This window comes from Hydra viridissima, unplaced genomic scaffold (genome assembly GCF_058129835.1).
Source record: "Hydra viridissima isolate aposymbiotic clone 2 unplaced genomic scaffold, HvirCarnegie_v1 scaffold_13, whole genome shotgun sequence".
Taxonomy (NCBI): domain Eukaryota; kingdom Metazoa; phylum Cnidaria; class Hydrozoa; order Anthoathecata; family Hydridae; genus Hydra; species Hydra viridissima.
The window spans coordinates 9,757,670-9,773,609 of record NW_028324312.1 but is presented as its reverse complement, the minus strand read 5'-3'; the positions used below and the strand labels follow the sequence as shown (position 1 = coordinate 9,773,609).

The window sequence follows — 15,940 nt, the reverse complement described above, 5'->3', positions numbered from 1 at the left end:
GGTGATAAACACTTGCTTATGTAGTGGTAGGTTTTTTTTATCTTTGTGGCCAATCAACAACTTTTTAACTTTATCTACCCAATGCAAGGCCACTATACATTTCTTCTCTACCTTATTTTCATTTGGCGTAACTACAGAGTAAAGCCTATTCATTGGGCTAAATATATAGTCAAGTGAATTAAAAATTTAAAAGATATATCCTTTTTTATAGGTTCCTAATATACGCAAAAAACGTTTTCTCAAATTTTAGTCAACCTGGCTCACAAAAGATGAAAATGAATTCTTAATTTGAAAATAAGATTTTATTGAGTAAATATTTTTTATTTTCAGTTACAAAAAAATACTTAAAAAGTTTTCTTGCATTATTGTATACTGATCATTATACTTTTAAAAATCATAATTTTTAATATTGTTTTCAAAATCAGGATATTATTCCAATTTATTTGGACCCTGTTTAACATTCTTTCTTTCTCAATCTGAGAAAAAAAATAAAGTTACATAGAGACCTGTCAAAAATGTTGAGCACCAGAGCAACATTAAGAGCTAATCAAAATCTAAAACCATTTCAAAAAAAACAACTTTTTTTAACAAACAAAAAAACTTTACATTCAGGAAAATTCATTTTTAAACTTTTTTTTGCTATGAAAATATTTTTCATTGCACTTTTTATTTGCCTTATTAGACATTTTTTGCCCCATCATTCAACTAGGCAAAAATTGATATTAAAAAGTTTTAAGTAAAGTAAATGAAAGAAATAAAAGTAAATGACATCAAACAATATCAACATTCTCCACTCTGTTTAACCAAATATGCCAAAGCAGAAACAACAAATCAATTTTTAACTGCCATAAAAATACATTTCTGTAAAAAGCTGCTTCTTCGTTTAATGCATACAATAGGATTTATGGTATTCCTGATAAAGTAGATACCAACATCCTTTGAAGAAACAAAAGCTGTAAAATAGTCATCTAAAAACTGTTTGCTATAACACAAACACTCAGAGTGATCTTCATAAACTAACTTTTGAAGAAACACAACAATATCCTCAGTTCAAAAACAGGAATCTTTTTTGGTGATGGTCATTTTACTTGTAACTTTTTTCAATTGGTTGTAATCACTCAATTTATCCAATCTTTTACATACTTAAGCCAATGAATTATGTTTGCTTCTTATCGATCTTTTTAACTTCTGAAGATAGTTTTAAAACTTAAAGGCAGATGACTTATCAAGCAAGACACCATATAACTCTGCATCATAAAAAATTTGTAAAAGTCCGTGTACATTGTATACACAAAAGAAATCATCATAAATATCACCAGAATTAACTACAAAGAACTGAATAAGTCGTCAAGCATTCTCCAGATTAGAATTTTTCATGACATTATCACTTAAAACCTTATAGCAATAGACAGACTTAAAAAATGACTGTAAACAGAGCTATCAACAACACCCTTTTATGCAACCATACCAGCATAAAGAAAAAAAGATCTGAACTCAGTAGCTTTCCATTGATCAAGTTCAGTAAGTGTTCTTAGCTGTCTGAAAATTTGATTAGTAGTTTGCCATTTAAAGCAACAAGCTTTTCAAAAATTTGACTTAACATTTTAGCAGACAATAACTTTTTACTTGTTCCTTTGATAGTTCCTTTGAGAAAATACAGCAGCCTACCCATGCATCCAAGACGAGACGCTAAATGCATGTAGTCAAGTGGAAATATAATAAAGTTGACAGATGTAACTTCTCTTAAAACTGATTTACTGAGTTGATGTGATCATCTATTAATATCTTTTTCAAAATACTCATCATTATTAAATTTTTGGCTTGTCCTTAAAACAACACATTCTTCTCTAACTGTGAAAACAATTAGATTGCTTATACTTTTACTTACTATGATACATCTCTCACAGGAATGGAAGCCTAAATGACAAACAATACCTTTTCTTTAAAGCTCGGGCAGGAGCATCACAAATAAATGAATAAATATTAACTTTGTAACTACCATCATTTATAGCAATAAAACTGTCTTGTAATTCTATTATTTTGTTGACAAATTCTTTCAAGTAAATATTGCAGGTTGGTTTAGTATTTTCACAATACATTCCAATAAGAAAGAGTTTGAATTCAAAAGCAGATACTGCAATCAGCCACCATTGAGTGGAACTGGATTTAAATAATGGAAGGCCATCTATGTTAAGATATAAGTTTATTGTAGTTTCTGTAATAGAATGAAAAATAACTTTATTTTTAATTTCTTTTCTTAAAGCAAAATAAGTATATTCTCCATGCCCGGCTATGTTAATGGAAGGAATGTTTCTTTTTGTTTTTAACAAAGTTCAAGAGTCTCTGGACATATTAGGCAGATATTCTAAAAAAAAATTTTAAGTATTCATTTATACAAGTTTGCGAGCAACTGTTTTTTAGAGCCCAATCCCATAATTTAGAACAGAAAAGTTCATCATATAAACTATTAATTCCAAACTCAAGCAAATTTTCAAAATTACCATTATCACTGGCAATTCCATCTGATGTTTTATATTCAGCATTTGCATCCTGAATATTAACACTATTAACTTCATCTGATGAAGCATGTTCATTACTTGCTTTTCGAATGTTATTATTCTTAATGTAACTGAGATCCAAATAAAAAAATATAAGATTTTGAGTTACTTCAGACAAAAACAACTGCTCTGCGTGCTCTCTAAATAGAAAAGAAACTAAAATGATATAACTAGCCTTAAACCTACTGTTGACCCAAATCAACTAATTAAAGAATACAAATAACCCAGTCACAAAACACAATTACAGACTAAGACACTATCGCCCTTATATTCCTACAATTTTTGTAACTCTGCTTATTACTGGCTGTCCACATTATCAATCAACTATTAATACATAATATAATATAATAAATATCATAAAGTAATACGTAATGGTATTTTTTCTTTTTTCACACAAAAAAAGAAAAAATACCATTTACAATATCATAAAAATTATTATCTCTTTTTGTGAAGGGAAATGAAAATAGTATAAAATTAATTCAAAGCAGATAACTTAAAAAAAATAAATAAATAACAGTCAAATAACAACCAAGTAATAAAAATTAAAGAAATTAAAATTGAAGAAAAGGAATGCTTATGATTTTATAAAATTAATATATAATAACATTAATATTAAATATTGCAACAATAATAGTAACAATAAGATATTAAAATGCAATGATTATAAAATAGAAATAATAAAATAGTAAGATAGAAAGAAGTAAAAGAAGAACATAATATTATTGAGTAAAGGAAAAAATTATCAAACATCTGTTTAATAATTTTGTATCAATATTCTAATAATATTGACATGGTATTGAAAACAATCCAAATTTAGATTCAGTAATCGGTAGATCGATTTTTTTTTGTAGTCATCCCTTTTTGATAATACCATTACATAATAACGATGTAAAATTTTTAATTTCCCCTGAAGGTGGCCAATGACACCATGGTATTTATGATATTTTATGAGTATCTGTCAAGATAGCTTTGTTTAATTTTTCTTAAAAAGGTATACTTTGAATTTGAGTTTTTAGTTTTTATGAAGTAGAGAAGAATTTTCCATTCTTTGGAATATACTATTACTTTCTTCTTTGGATACATTCTTTGGATATTTCATTGAGTTTTTCCCATCAATGCATGATAAGGATATATATACATAAATATTCGGATAAAAAAAATCGGATAAAAAAAATATATCAACCATTGTGACGATGAATAAACGAAAGAATGTTTTTATCTCTTAGATAAAAACTTTTTGTAAATAATTTTTTAAAGTTATTTAAGTGATGCAGAAATTCAAATCTAAAACTCCCTTTCTAGGCGCCTTTATTAAAACGTATTTCGCCAACTAAATCCACTCCTAAGTTTCTAGCTTTACAGTTTTATATTGTTTTACAAGCAGGGAAGTCTTGAATGTCAATAACAATTTCTTGTTAAGCTTCCTTAAATTCTCTAATAGACTTGGTATTAAGATTTGTTTATTATATATAATTACCTGACAAATCAAAACAGCAATCACTCAATCTTTAAAATAATGAAACATTATGGGGATCACTCACTATTGATAAGAGTTTGCTAAAAATATTGAAGGCAATCAAACGTAAAGACATTAAAGCAGGGATGTCCACGCATCCCTTAACTTAATTGTTGCAAGTTAAACTCTTATTAAATAATTGATTGCTTTCATGTTTGTTAGTAAATAAGATATTGACTTTTTAGACAGACAACATATACTATGAACAAACTAAAAACTATTTGATTGACCGAAAGTTATAATTCTGCAGCGTGGTATTGGTTGTAAGTTGTAAAACAAAGATAAATACAATACGCTTATAGGGCATGTTGTGTTTATGCCTATTATGAACTAATCTGCTTGTTGAGACGTTTTTTTTTTGACCAATCGTTTTAATTAATACCATTTAATGGTTTTTTAAATACATTAAAACGATTAACAAAAAGCAAATAAAGGTATTTAATCGATCGCTTTGATAAAAATCAAAGCGAAAGTGAAAGTTGAATTTGAAAGCAAAGTTTTCAAAAACATTTTGTAGATAATTATTTTGACCGAGTACTCGAATAGTAAATAGACATTACTGGTAGGATATTTTATCAATTATTAATTTACTTTACTTCTTTTTTGCTATTTTATATGAGCAAGAACAGTTAAAGAAAGGGAATTATTAGTTCATTAACTGTTCGCTTGTGCATAGGAACGTGTAAAGTGTATATGTTTTAAATACATTTGATTGAGTTTTCCCAGCCAATAGTTTAGCAATTAGCCTTTAGTAGCTAAATTGTTACCATAAAAACATGCGGCTGTAGTTTACTTTAATTTTTTTCTTTCTTTTTTTCTTGTAATCAGCGATGTTCCAGATTATAAAACAAACATCGCGCATATTTAACGAGATACTTAACGAGAGTTTTTTTGGTCTTGGTTTTAATCGAAGTTATTAGCTCAATAAACTTTCGGTTATTACTTTCCTCACCAGATTATTCGATCATCATTTCATGTTTATAATCCTATTGCAACAGTTTACAAGCTTAAATAGTAATCTGCCTGAAGTTTGTAAGAAATTAGTTATTTGTATTAGCATTTAGATCATTAACAGCTGTAAAGCTTTTTTGTGAACTGTGCTCATCCAGTGTTATTAGTTTTGGCCAATTTATGTGAGAAAAGTAATTATGAGCCGCTGTTAAGTTAAAAGCTGTTTTTAATTATCTTTCTTCGTTGTTTGTCAAGGCTTGCAGCGATTTTAAACTTACTCATATCACTTAACAAAACCATTTACCTCACCCCAGTTCCTGAGGGTAATCGAAGAAAATGAAACATATGAAGCCTAGCTTCAAATTTTTGGTAACCTGCTTATATTTGTTATCGAAGGTAAACGTCAGGTTTGCCATGAAGCAATGCTAAAAAGGTTTAATACAGACATATCTTTATATTGGCATATTTAATGACCATAGTTCTCGAATTAGCTTCCCTCTTATCGAACCAAATAAAACAAATCCATGCTTTAAGCCGACCAGGTTTTGAGAGTTATAAAACAAGTTTCGAAAGATAGGCAAGTTGTTAAGTTAATCATGTTATAAGAAATTCCGAAAACAAATGGGCTACGAAAAAAAGCAACCGATTGAAAAAAACTTATTTAAAAAGTGCTTTATTGAGCAATACAGTTAATGTTTATAATTCTGTTGTTTTTTTTTCCACTTACAATTTTTCCTCTTCTTTTACGTTTGTAAAATTCACAAGCCATGTTACTTTGAGTGATAATTTTTACAATTGTGGATTAGGGGTTCTCGAAAATATATTCGTGAATCTGATTTACTAGCAACTTTGGTGATTTAGCGCGGCAAAATAAGATAAACTTCAAGACAGCATTCGTAACGCAAACCGCTTTAAATACATTTGGAATGCCTAATCTAACGTATGCGAATCAACTAAATCGAATAGCAACTTTAGACTCACGGCAGCATTTAGTTGGGTAACTCTAATGAAAGAAACATTTAAGTCGAATTATCTTCTGACGAATATTGAATTCAGCAGTTAATTCAAGAAGACTCCGAGCAAGATGATTTTGAGCATGTTGTTGAAATATCAGTAGAGAATCCTCATGGTTTTATGCATTGTAAAAAATGATTCAAGTTGTACTCTGGTTGTAAAGGTTGGGAATTCCAACCTGGGCGTAATAATTTTCGCAAATGTGAGGGTTCTGAAGCTAAAAAGATATCGTTCTTTCACAAGTTAACTTTGCACTAAATATTCCCAATTGTTTTATTTTGTAATTGGAGTAGTCTTTTTAAGTAGTTACAATTTGTTACAAAGTTGTAACAGTTCAAGAAGCCAATTACAACAATCGACTAAGATTTTGTAAGTTAATTGCATAACGTAAACGATTTAAGAATTAAACACTTTTTGTGTATATTTTGTCTACCTATTTGTCTATATATCTATAAGCTAACTATCTATTTGTCAGAAAAGTTTTTCTCCGTTAATCTTACGATATTTTTTTATGTAAGTTGTTGATCTTGTTATCAGAATGCCATCTAAATTTCTAAATTAGTGAACCAAGATTTTTTTTTCTAATAAATTTAGGTTATAAATTTTCTATTAATTTAGGTTCATCATTTAGCAGAGTCTTATTGAATATCAGTATTCTCAATCAAGTTGTAATATAGCAGTTTCGGTCTGTTTGATGCCACAAAATCTGATAGCGTATTGATATCACAAAATCTGATAGCGTTGACTTTAGATAACAATATCTTATACAAATCTCAAAAAGAAACAAAAGAATCTGTGGTTATTCGGGTGGGCGTTACGTTATTGTAATTGACGAGTTACAGCAAACAAATATCAACTAAGACTCGGACGTTGAAAGATAAGGCATTTTAAGCCGAAATTTTTAGCAAAAAAGAAACAGAAGGTCTTAAAATTTGCAGGTTTTTTCATAAGATTAGAATCCTCGTGAGATTTTTCATAACCGTATTTATGTATGCAAACATCTAGTGGAAGTGCCAAAAGATATTCAGGACAGAATGGTCTCTTTTTTCTTTTAGTTGCTCATGCAACTATAAGAAAAAGAGCTGTTTTAAAAGCCAAAATATTGTTAGTGATCACCTATTTTGGCATTGCAAGTTTAATTTTTTTTTTTGCTGAGCAAAAATAAAAGATTTTCCACTATATTATTTACTTTAACCTTAGCATTTTGCTATGGTTTATAAAGTTTTTTAATTCATCCACTATATACAGTATGAGCGTCTTAAAAGTAGAGAAAAACTAATTTTTTCGATGGGCTAATTGCAAAAGATAATACGCGTCAATGCTTTTGCAAATTGTAAAAATATTTTTTTGACTGAAAAATTATAACCATTCCGACTATGCGATGTTGCGTAAAGCATCGTGCCGACGTTGTTTAGACAAATAAGGCACAAATAATTGCACTGATATCAGTCTGGTATGATTACGTTTTTTCTAGATTTGTTATCGATTTCGACTAAATCAACCAAAAGTCGACTAGTCGAAATCAGTCGATTTTGAAAAATCGAATAGTCGATATAATCGATTATGGAACTCCTACTAATCGACTAAAAGTCGATTTAGTCGGGTAATCATCCTAATATTCTTATTTCGATTTTTTTCTCTTGATTTAATTTTATCAATCTTTAGTATTGTTATGATGCTGACCAATGAGTAAAGAGATATCTTTATTAATAGTATATCTTCTAAAGATAAATTAATTATAAAGACTGAGCAATGCGTAAGAATATCATTCACAGTGGTTTTTTTAAATTAACCAAAACATCTGAACATTGAACCAATTTGTTGTATCACATAAAATTAACTTTTAGCTCACTGCATGTCGCAAAATTTCATTAATTTTTCCTTTTTCTCATTATAGTAACCAATCGATGCTTTTTAAAACAAAACAAAACAAAAAAATGTTAAGTAAAGTGTTATGGTACTCAGTTAAGCATGCGATAATGTTTTGTAATTCTGCAAAAAAGTTTAGACGCCCCATCTGCCTCCACCTATCTTTGCTACAGTTTTTTTATTTGTTAAGTTTTATTTGACCAACCTTTATTTGACTTGTCGATTTTAAAAATATATTTGTCTATTATGGTCTATTTTGGTCGGTTTTGGTTGGTTTTGGTCGACTTTGAAAAATGCATTAATCAATTTAGTAGAAAGTCGAATAATTTCAAAGTTGTACCAACACTTATTTTTTTCACAATCCGTAAAGAAAAATAAGTATTCAATAATTATAACAAAAGACAACGTTTAAGAAACGTTTACTTTAACACTTTTACAAGCATTGTAAAGATATTCATAATTTCTTTAGATTTGCAATCAACTCTATGCAATAACACCAACAAATAATGGACACAAGTATTAAACCAGAAATCGATATGGCTCAACAAATTGAAGAAGCAATTTTGGAAGCTGACGCAATATTAAAAGCAAAAGTAAAATACGAAGACATCATTGTCCTGCTTGGTACCACCAAGTCTGGCAAGAGCACAATCATTAACTTTTTAATTGGTAACGCGCTAAAAGCTGTAAAGCATAAGTTTGGAAAAACCTTTTTAGTAAAAACGGATGATAAAACAGTTGGTCCGGAGATCGGAATTGAAGCAGTTTCTGTGACAACAATGCCGACTAAGTGGGTTGTAGAAAACAAAAGCTGTATTAATGGCTTGACATTGTGGGATGCACCAGGTTTTAGTGATTCAAGAGGAGAACTCCAGGACATTACAAACTCATTTTACATCAAAAACTTGTTGAGAGGAGTTAAAACAGCAAAGCTCGTTTTAGTCACTGACTTCTCAGAATTATATAATGACAACGTGTCTTCGTTCGTAAGTTTGCTTGAATCCATCACGCGCATATTCAACGAGGATATATCGTCAGCATTTCAAAGTCTCATACTTATTTTTAACAAAACTCCGACTGACTGCGATGGCGATGCTGTTAACATCGAATTTTTATGCGAGCTTCTAACAGCAAAAATATTAAAATCTGCAAGTAATATTGACAAGAACTGTAGGTCCATCGTGCATAGCTTAGTCGAGTGTCCAAATCGTATTGGCATTTTTAGAAGAGCAACGGTAGAACTTTGCGTTGAAAAGCTTAATTCCGGGATTGAAGATGCAATCAAGAGTGCCACACCTTTGCTTAATGAGTTTTTATGCAAAGTTTCGCCCAGCGTTTCAGAGAAGTCACAGACTTTTTTGCTGAAACAGAAACTTCTTTTAGCCGGCATGCCAGATATTGACATTCTTTTAAGTGGTTTAGAGAAGAAATACGAAGACATTTCTTGCCAATTTAAAAATGAAGCTACCAGTGCAGATAAAGACAAACTTGAGGAAATTAAAAGTGAAATACAGAAGAATCTTTCAGAAATTGAAAAAATTGTGGCAAACGAAGGAGAAACACTTGTTCAAATGTTGGCAAAATTACAAGTTATCGACAAGGAAGGAGCAGGAAAAGCAATAACTGAGCATAACTTAATAAACAAAGCAGTCATCATTCAGCATATTGATGACATACTAAAGTTAAAGGAAAGCGAAGAGTTCCGATTGAAAATAGAAAAAATAGCAGTGATTTTGATAAAAAATCTAGAAAGCGTGCTAATCAGCATTTCTGAAAAGCAAGGACAAATAAGTGAGCAAGAAGCAGCTTTGCGAATAGCTGAAAAGGAAGCTGAGTTTAATGTAGCCATCTCTACTTATAAAGAAAGGATTGAGAATTTAGAGAGAGAGAACAAGGAGAAAATTGAGAATGATTCAAAAAGATTAGGAATATTTGGACATGTGGGAATGGCTATTGATGAAACCGTCAAAAAATTAGGATCCTGCGTTGTACAATGCGTAACTGATGTTAGGTATGAAAATCCTCTGCTTAATGACGTGGCTTTTTTGCAATCGTTTGTTAAAACTTATGGCGCAGCAGCAACGTCTCGTTTGGTTGATCTAACTAACTCCATAATCAGTATCGATGGTGACGGTAAAGTGCAAGCTTTACTGTCCTCAGCAAAAAAGCTGGAAATGTGTTTTGATTTGGTCAGAAGCACTGATAGTTAATGGCCATATTGCTTGCATCAACATTTTACAAATTATTGTTGCTTGATGCTTTATTTAATATTTTATTGAGACTTTTTATCCGTTCTTCTATATCCATTACTTATAGGCGTTATGGATGGTTTTGTAAATGGACTTTGATGTTTTTTTTATGCATCTATGATGTTTTTTTCATAATTTAAGAATATTTGTTGAGAAGTTCTTGATTCTTTTTTGATACTGTTTGTGATTTTTTTAACGCTTTTCGCAGCAGGTTTTTTAATGCTTGATGGAAATTTGATTGATATATCATTAATAGTTGTTTGAATACAGTTGAACAATTGCTTTATGTTTTGTTGGGTTATTTAGCTAGGCTTTTTTCTTGCTTTAATCTAGCTTTCAAACCTTTTGCCTTAATCAAGAAATTATTAGCTTCGTAGAAAATTTTTGAGATAAATGTTTATAAATTTTTAATCTACAATTTTCAAACTCTTGTTTAACACTTCTTTCCCTAAATGGACTGTTCAAAAGTTTCTTTGTTTTGTTAAAACCATAAAAAATTGCACAAATCAAATGGAACAAAGGTATATAAGATAAGCTGATTGAAACATCAACCCACCCAACGACAAATCTTCTTAAAAAAGAATTTCAGACGTCTTGAAATTGGTCTTAAAGATATCTTAATCTGGTCTCAAATAAAACACTGTAAGTCGTCTTATGTAAAACGTCTTAAAGTCGTCTTAAGTTGGTCTAAAATGAAACACTCTAAACCGTCTTAGCTTAAAACGTCTTAAAGTTGTCTTGTATTAGACGTATTATTAACGGTTTAAAAAGACGTGTGTGTATATATACATATACATAAATATTACCTTCCAGACTCCTTCCAATACAACATAAAAATATATATTTTTATTGTATTGGAATGAGACTGGAAGGTGGTGACAGAGTCTAGAAAGGTTTGAGAATATAAAATATCCATATCCAATGACTGAAAAAAAGAGACATGACTTTACTTTAGAAATAAATTTTACAGCATCCACAAAAAAGAGTGCATGACTGTCTTCTCCGATTCATTTGGATATATCTCTCGGATAGCCGCTAAAAAGAGAAAATTAGTAAAACTAAAATAGGTCTAGAAAATCATTGTTTTTTGGGAAGCAGCGTTAGAAGACACTCACCAATTACACATTTATAAAGGTGGGTTTTATTAAAACTTCTCTTTCCGCCTCTTTGTTCATCCATGTTGAAATTTATCATTAGCGAACAATATAATTTCTAAATTCGATTAGTTTCTCAGAAACCGGTAAAATATGTACTTGTGATAACCTTGCTATAGGACCTTTATGGAAACAATTCAAGATTCTTTTAACAACTCCAAGACATATCAAATGCATTTCGTCTAGGCAGAATCCGGAAACACATTTAAGACCAGCAGTTATAAGAGGAGACTTACGTTTCAATTTGTCCGCTTACAAATTTCTTGTTCTTCATTAAACGCTACTCTTCCTTCCCAAGAACCTTTGATACTGCACATTTCACAAGAATAATATCCAGTATGAGCAACAGTCCCTTTCAAAAATGATCTTGATAAGGCATCTCAGAGAAAAGCTTTAACTTTAAATGTGTGCACAACAGATTTTATTGTAAGACCGGATAACTTTAAACCACGCAATTCTTATAAAAAATCATTAAAAAAAAAAGATCCAAACTTGATGGTTTATTTACCACTGTGTAATGTCACAATAAAAATCTTTCCAGCACTAAGTTCACAAAGAATTGGCCTCATTTGAGTTTTAGATGACTTAAATAAGGGTACCCATCAATACTGAAACTTATTGATATTCCTCTTTCAGACCTTGTAAAGTTGTTTTTAATATCTGATTCTAATCCAAAATAGTAATATGTACCACCATATTTTCGAACACACTGAACTTCTTAATAGTATTTTTGCACCTTTGGGTTGTATGTTACCATGTCTTCGAAGTATATCAAGTAAACTATTCATGATTGCTTAGGAATAGTTGAACTTTAGACACAAGGATACTAGCTCTTCCGAGGGAGTTTCTTCACTGGTGGATGAATCAAAAGATTTGCTACCGCCGGAACTGTTAGACCAATACTCAGGGGAGTTGTTCAAATCTTTCCATATTTTTTTCCACATGTAAACGACAACAGCTCTTACTGCTAATATGAAAATAATCTCTAACTGCTTCTTCTTGAGGTTGTGCACAGTTTTATTGACGTTCAACCGCACTTTCGTCTCGAGCATCTTCTAAAACTGATTTATTAAATTTTCTACAACTCCTTAAATAATCTTCTCTTGATGCAAAAAATTTATAACATTTTTACCTTTTAAACGAAAATTATAACTTTATTAAAAAATAAAAGTTTCTAAAAAGAAAAGAAATTGGTAAGTATTCATCTTCCAAAATTGAAATTAAAGTAGTTAAAGACGGAATTAAGGAAGGAACGAAAGCATGGACGTATATAAGATGGAAGTGCAACTTATTGTAGTTAAAACTTTTAGTTATGATATGTAAAAATCATAAAATATAAAAATTTTTAGTCATAATTTTTTAGTTTAGGTATATATGAAAGCAGAAGAAAAAAATATATTTTAAAATTACAAAAAAATAATTTAGTTGCTAAAAATTATCTACAGATTAACTGCAATATTTTAAATTTCAATTCGCATGCAAATGGGTAGAAAAGCAGTGCCAGAAAGCATCAAATGGCAGACTATTGACAGGTCAAATCAAAGAATCGTAGCTACGTTGAAAATAATAAATTTATGGGTGTTTCTGGATTTTGCGTGCGAAAAACCGTGAAAACCTGCGAGCTGACAGGTAACGTTGTTGATATGTAATTTAACGAATATTACATTGAAAATCAAAGTATTGGTGGTTTCAATAATTAACTAAATTAGCTTTTGAAAAGAAAAAAGTTGAACTCCTCATTATAAAAATGAATTTATAAGAGATAAACAATAAAGATATAAAATTCTAATAATAATGTCAGCCATTTACATTTACAATATTTATACACCTTGTTCTGGAAGATCACCGAAACTTTGTGACCGCGACAAAAGTAGCGCATTCAGAAACAGTAGAGAAAATCCTAGGCCCAGCAACAAAAAGCTAGCTCAAGTATTAAACCAATATTTTTCTAATCGAAGTGTTAGCGTAAAACTCGGTAGAAGAACATTAGCAAAAAAAGTTATTGGATCTTTCATTGCAATAAGAAAACCTCTGCAGTCAATCATGTATTGACGCAAAAGACGATAATGGTGCAAAGAGCGTTTGGATTGGGCAGTTCAAGATTAAGCAAAAGTGATTTGGGGCAACAAGTCAAATTTTCAGGTTGCGTACCGAAAAGGAAGAACATATGTTAAAAGATTTGAAACTGAGAAATATTGCGAGCCCTATTTACAAGCAAGACGACAAGGTGGTGGAGGCTCAGTGGGATATGAGGTGTTTTTCCCACAAAGGCCTGGGTATTTGTGAGCTGTATAATGGCCGTATCAACCAATATTTCTTCAAAAAACACACTTGAAGCACGTTTAATTCCATCGATAAGGCAATTGTATGACAGAAACAAGCTATACATCTTCCAGCGAGATGGGTCTCCAGCACACACAACAAGTAGTTTAACACACTGGTTTAAAACAAAGAAGATCAATTTGTTGCCTTATTGCCTTAGATCAAAAGATATCAACCCAATAGAAAATATTTGGTCATAGAGCGACACTCAATTGGTAAATCATCAAATTCTATCAGCTGAGCATTAAAAGCAACTTCTGAACGAGTATTGGTTAAAAGTGCCACATGAGATGTGCATGAAATTGATTGAATCAATGCTAAAACGAGTTCTTGTTTGCTTTTGAGCTTAAGGAGAACAGTTTAAATATTAAATTTGTATTTTATTTTTTTAATTTTTTATGTTCTTAACCTTAAGTCGATTAAACTTTTATGCAATTCATATTATGATTACATAGTTGATTATTTAACTTTTTCAAATTATTTTTTTTTAATTATCTTATCTTATGAATTTTAATTATATAATTAATTGTTCTTTTTAAAATAAAAACAATTAATTATATTCATTTTCCTGATTTTTTTTTACTTGAAAAAAAAACTCTGAAAAGTTTGAAATTACCCATCTCGATTAAACTCTGTAAATTAACTTTCTTTGTTTTAAAATCAGCTTTTTAAAAACTGCCTTTATCTTATTTGAAAGGGAGATAAATTTCATTTAAAGTGGTTAAATGTTCATCATAATCGATCCTTTTGTTTTTTATCAATCTCGAAAGTCTTAAATACAAATGATAAAATGCTGGATGGTTTGATATGTAAAAGTTGTACGAACGGATTAATTACGAGTTTCCGGAGTTTTTATTTCCTTAATTTTTAATTACAATAAAAAAAAAAAAGGTTGGTAGTCTTGTTTTCCAAATTTCTCTAAAGATGTTTGTGATAGTAGTTTACAATAAGCTAATAAAACTTTGGCCTGACTTTTAATGCCTGATTGACATTACGTACCTAAATCAGCAATGATAAATATAATTTCTCTAAAAAAAAGATCGTTTATAGTTAACAAAAAGATCGTTTATGCGTAAACGCCGATGTATCTATGTAAAATTCAACACAATTTATATACAAATTAATTCCCCTTTACATTTACACATTTCTTTTCACGCCTACAACTATTTACAAGTAACGCTATAATGACATATCTTTTACGCACACAATTATTAACAAGCAACGCTCTAATTACACTCCAACTTGGTCATAACGACCATTTCACCTCATTGACGATATCTTTCAGGTGCCATCCTTTTTCGGGTGCTTCTTCGCAACATGTGCGTCTGGTTTGTCTCGTTTTCAGGCAACACAACGTACAGTTCTTCATAATCTTCTGGATCCTCATTCCATTTCTAGCCAACTCTTAAGTTTCTTAGGTCGCCTATGTGTCGGCACAGTTTGTCCACTTCTACCGTTTGCTCCGAAATGGTCCTGTAGTTCTTCAAAACTTATATTGAGAGTTGCATCGGTTATCCGGGGGCTTTACCCATACTTTATCGTCAAGTTTAAACTTGTTAGTGATCTTTTTGTAAGGATCACGTGCGTTTTTATTGTTGTCAATTCCTCTAACTCTAATATCGTATTGGTATAAGTTATTTCCGGGTGCTTTAGAAGGCTTACAACAATCTTTTGGACTGACATTATACCAATAAACTGCCTCGGGTATGCTGCACGGAAACCTCTTCGCTGTTCTTTTTACTGTTTGATGGGATTGTTCTGCAATACCATTTTCTGAAGTTACGTAAGCGCACTTAAAGAGAAGTTTAATGTTTGATATGTTCATAAACTTTGAAAACAATGTACTACGAAATGCTGGTTGACAAATGCACTAGTTTGGTCTTTAAGATGGTGCCATATTGCATATCGTGAAGACCCACTGACAATCAGGTTAAGATATTTTTTCCCCACATAATGAGTTACATCCATAGCAAGCAGTTGCCACGTCCCTTTTAGAGTTACCACGATGACTTCTTTCTTTGTTATTTTTCTCGCAGATTTTTTACAAATAATGTCATCTTCTCCTCGGATCACTACTTTTAATTGCAGCTACAGCAAATTTTTCCAACGTCCCATTGTTTCGTTCCTCAATTATAAAATTACTTGCTTGCGCAAGTATTTGCCCAATTGTAATATTGTCCATACGACAGCTCAAATGCACTATCAGTGAGACGGAGAAAAACAAAGTCCTTTAGATGATGAAAAGATTGCAATGCCTTTGATTCACAATTGTAAGATGTTTTGATTGGTCAATATTCTTCGAGACAT

The 15,940-nt window shown here is 30.7% G+C and overlaps 1 protein-coding gene and 2 pseudogenes across 2 annotated transcripts; 1 reads left to right on the top strand and 2 right to left on the bottom strand.

Annotated features, from left to right (window-relative positions):
• Nucleotides 1-1,388: 1,388 nt before the first annotated feature.
• On the bottom strand, nucleotides 1,389-5,794 carry LOC149880393 (uncharacterized; annotated as a pseudogene).
• On the top strand, nucleotides 4,505-10,443 carry LOC149880392 (uncharacterized). 2 transcript variants are annotated; one of them, XM_090070555.1, is made up of 2 exons: nucleotides 4,505-4,636; nucleotides 8,378-10,443. In XM_090070555.1, exon 2 carries the CDS (start codon nucleotides 8,415-8,417, stop codon nucleotides 10,116-10,118), a length of 1,704 nt encoding a protein of 567 aa, XP_089926681.1. In that variant the 5' UTR covers nucleotides 4,505-4,636; nucleotides 8,378-8,414; the 3' UTR covers nucleotides 10,119-10,443. The 2 variants fall into 2 exon arrangements, with proteins under 2 accessions (XP_089926681.1, XP_089926682.1); XM_090070556.1 differs by having other exon boundaries at nucleotides 4,524-4,636; nucleotides 6,658-10,443.
• Nucleotides 10,444-11,350: 907 nt separating this feature from the next.
• LOC149880391 (uncharacterized) lies at nucleotides 11,351-12,424 on the bottom strand (annotated as a pseudogene).
• Nucleotides 12,425-15,940: the final 3,516 nt, after the last annotated feature.

Coding starts and splice junctions, on each gene's coding strand:
- LOC149880392 (XM_090070555.1), top strand. CDS start 8,415: ATGGACACAAGTATTAAACCAGAAATCGATATGGCTCAACAAATTGAA.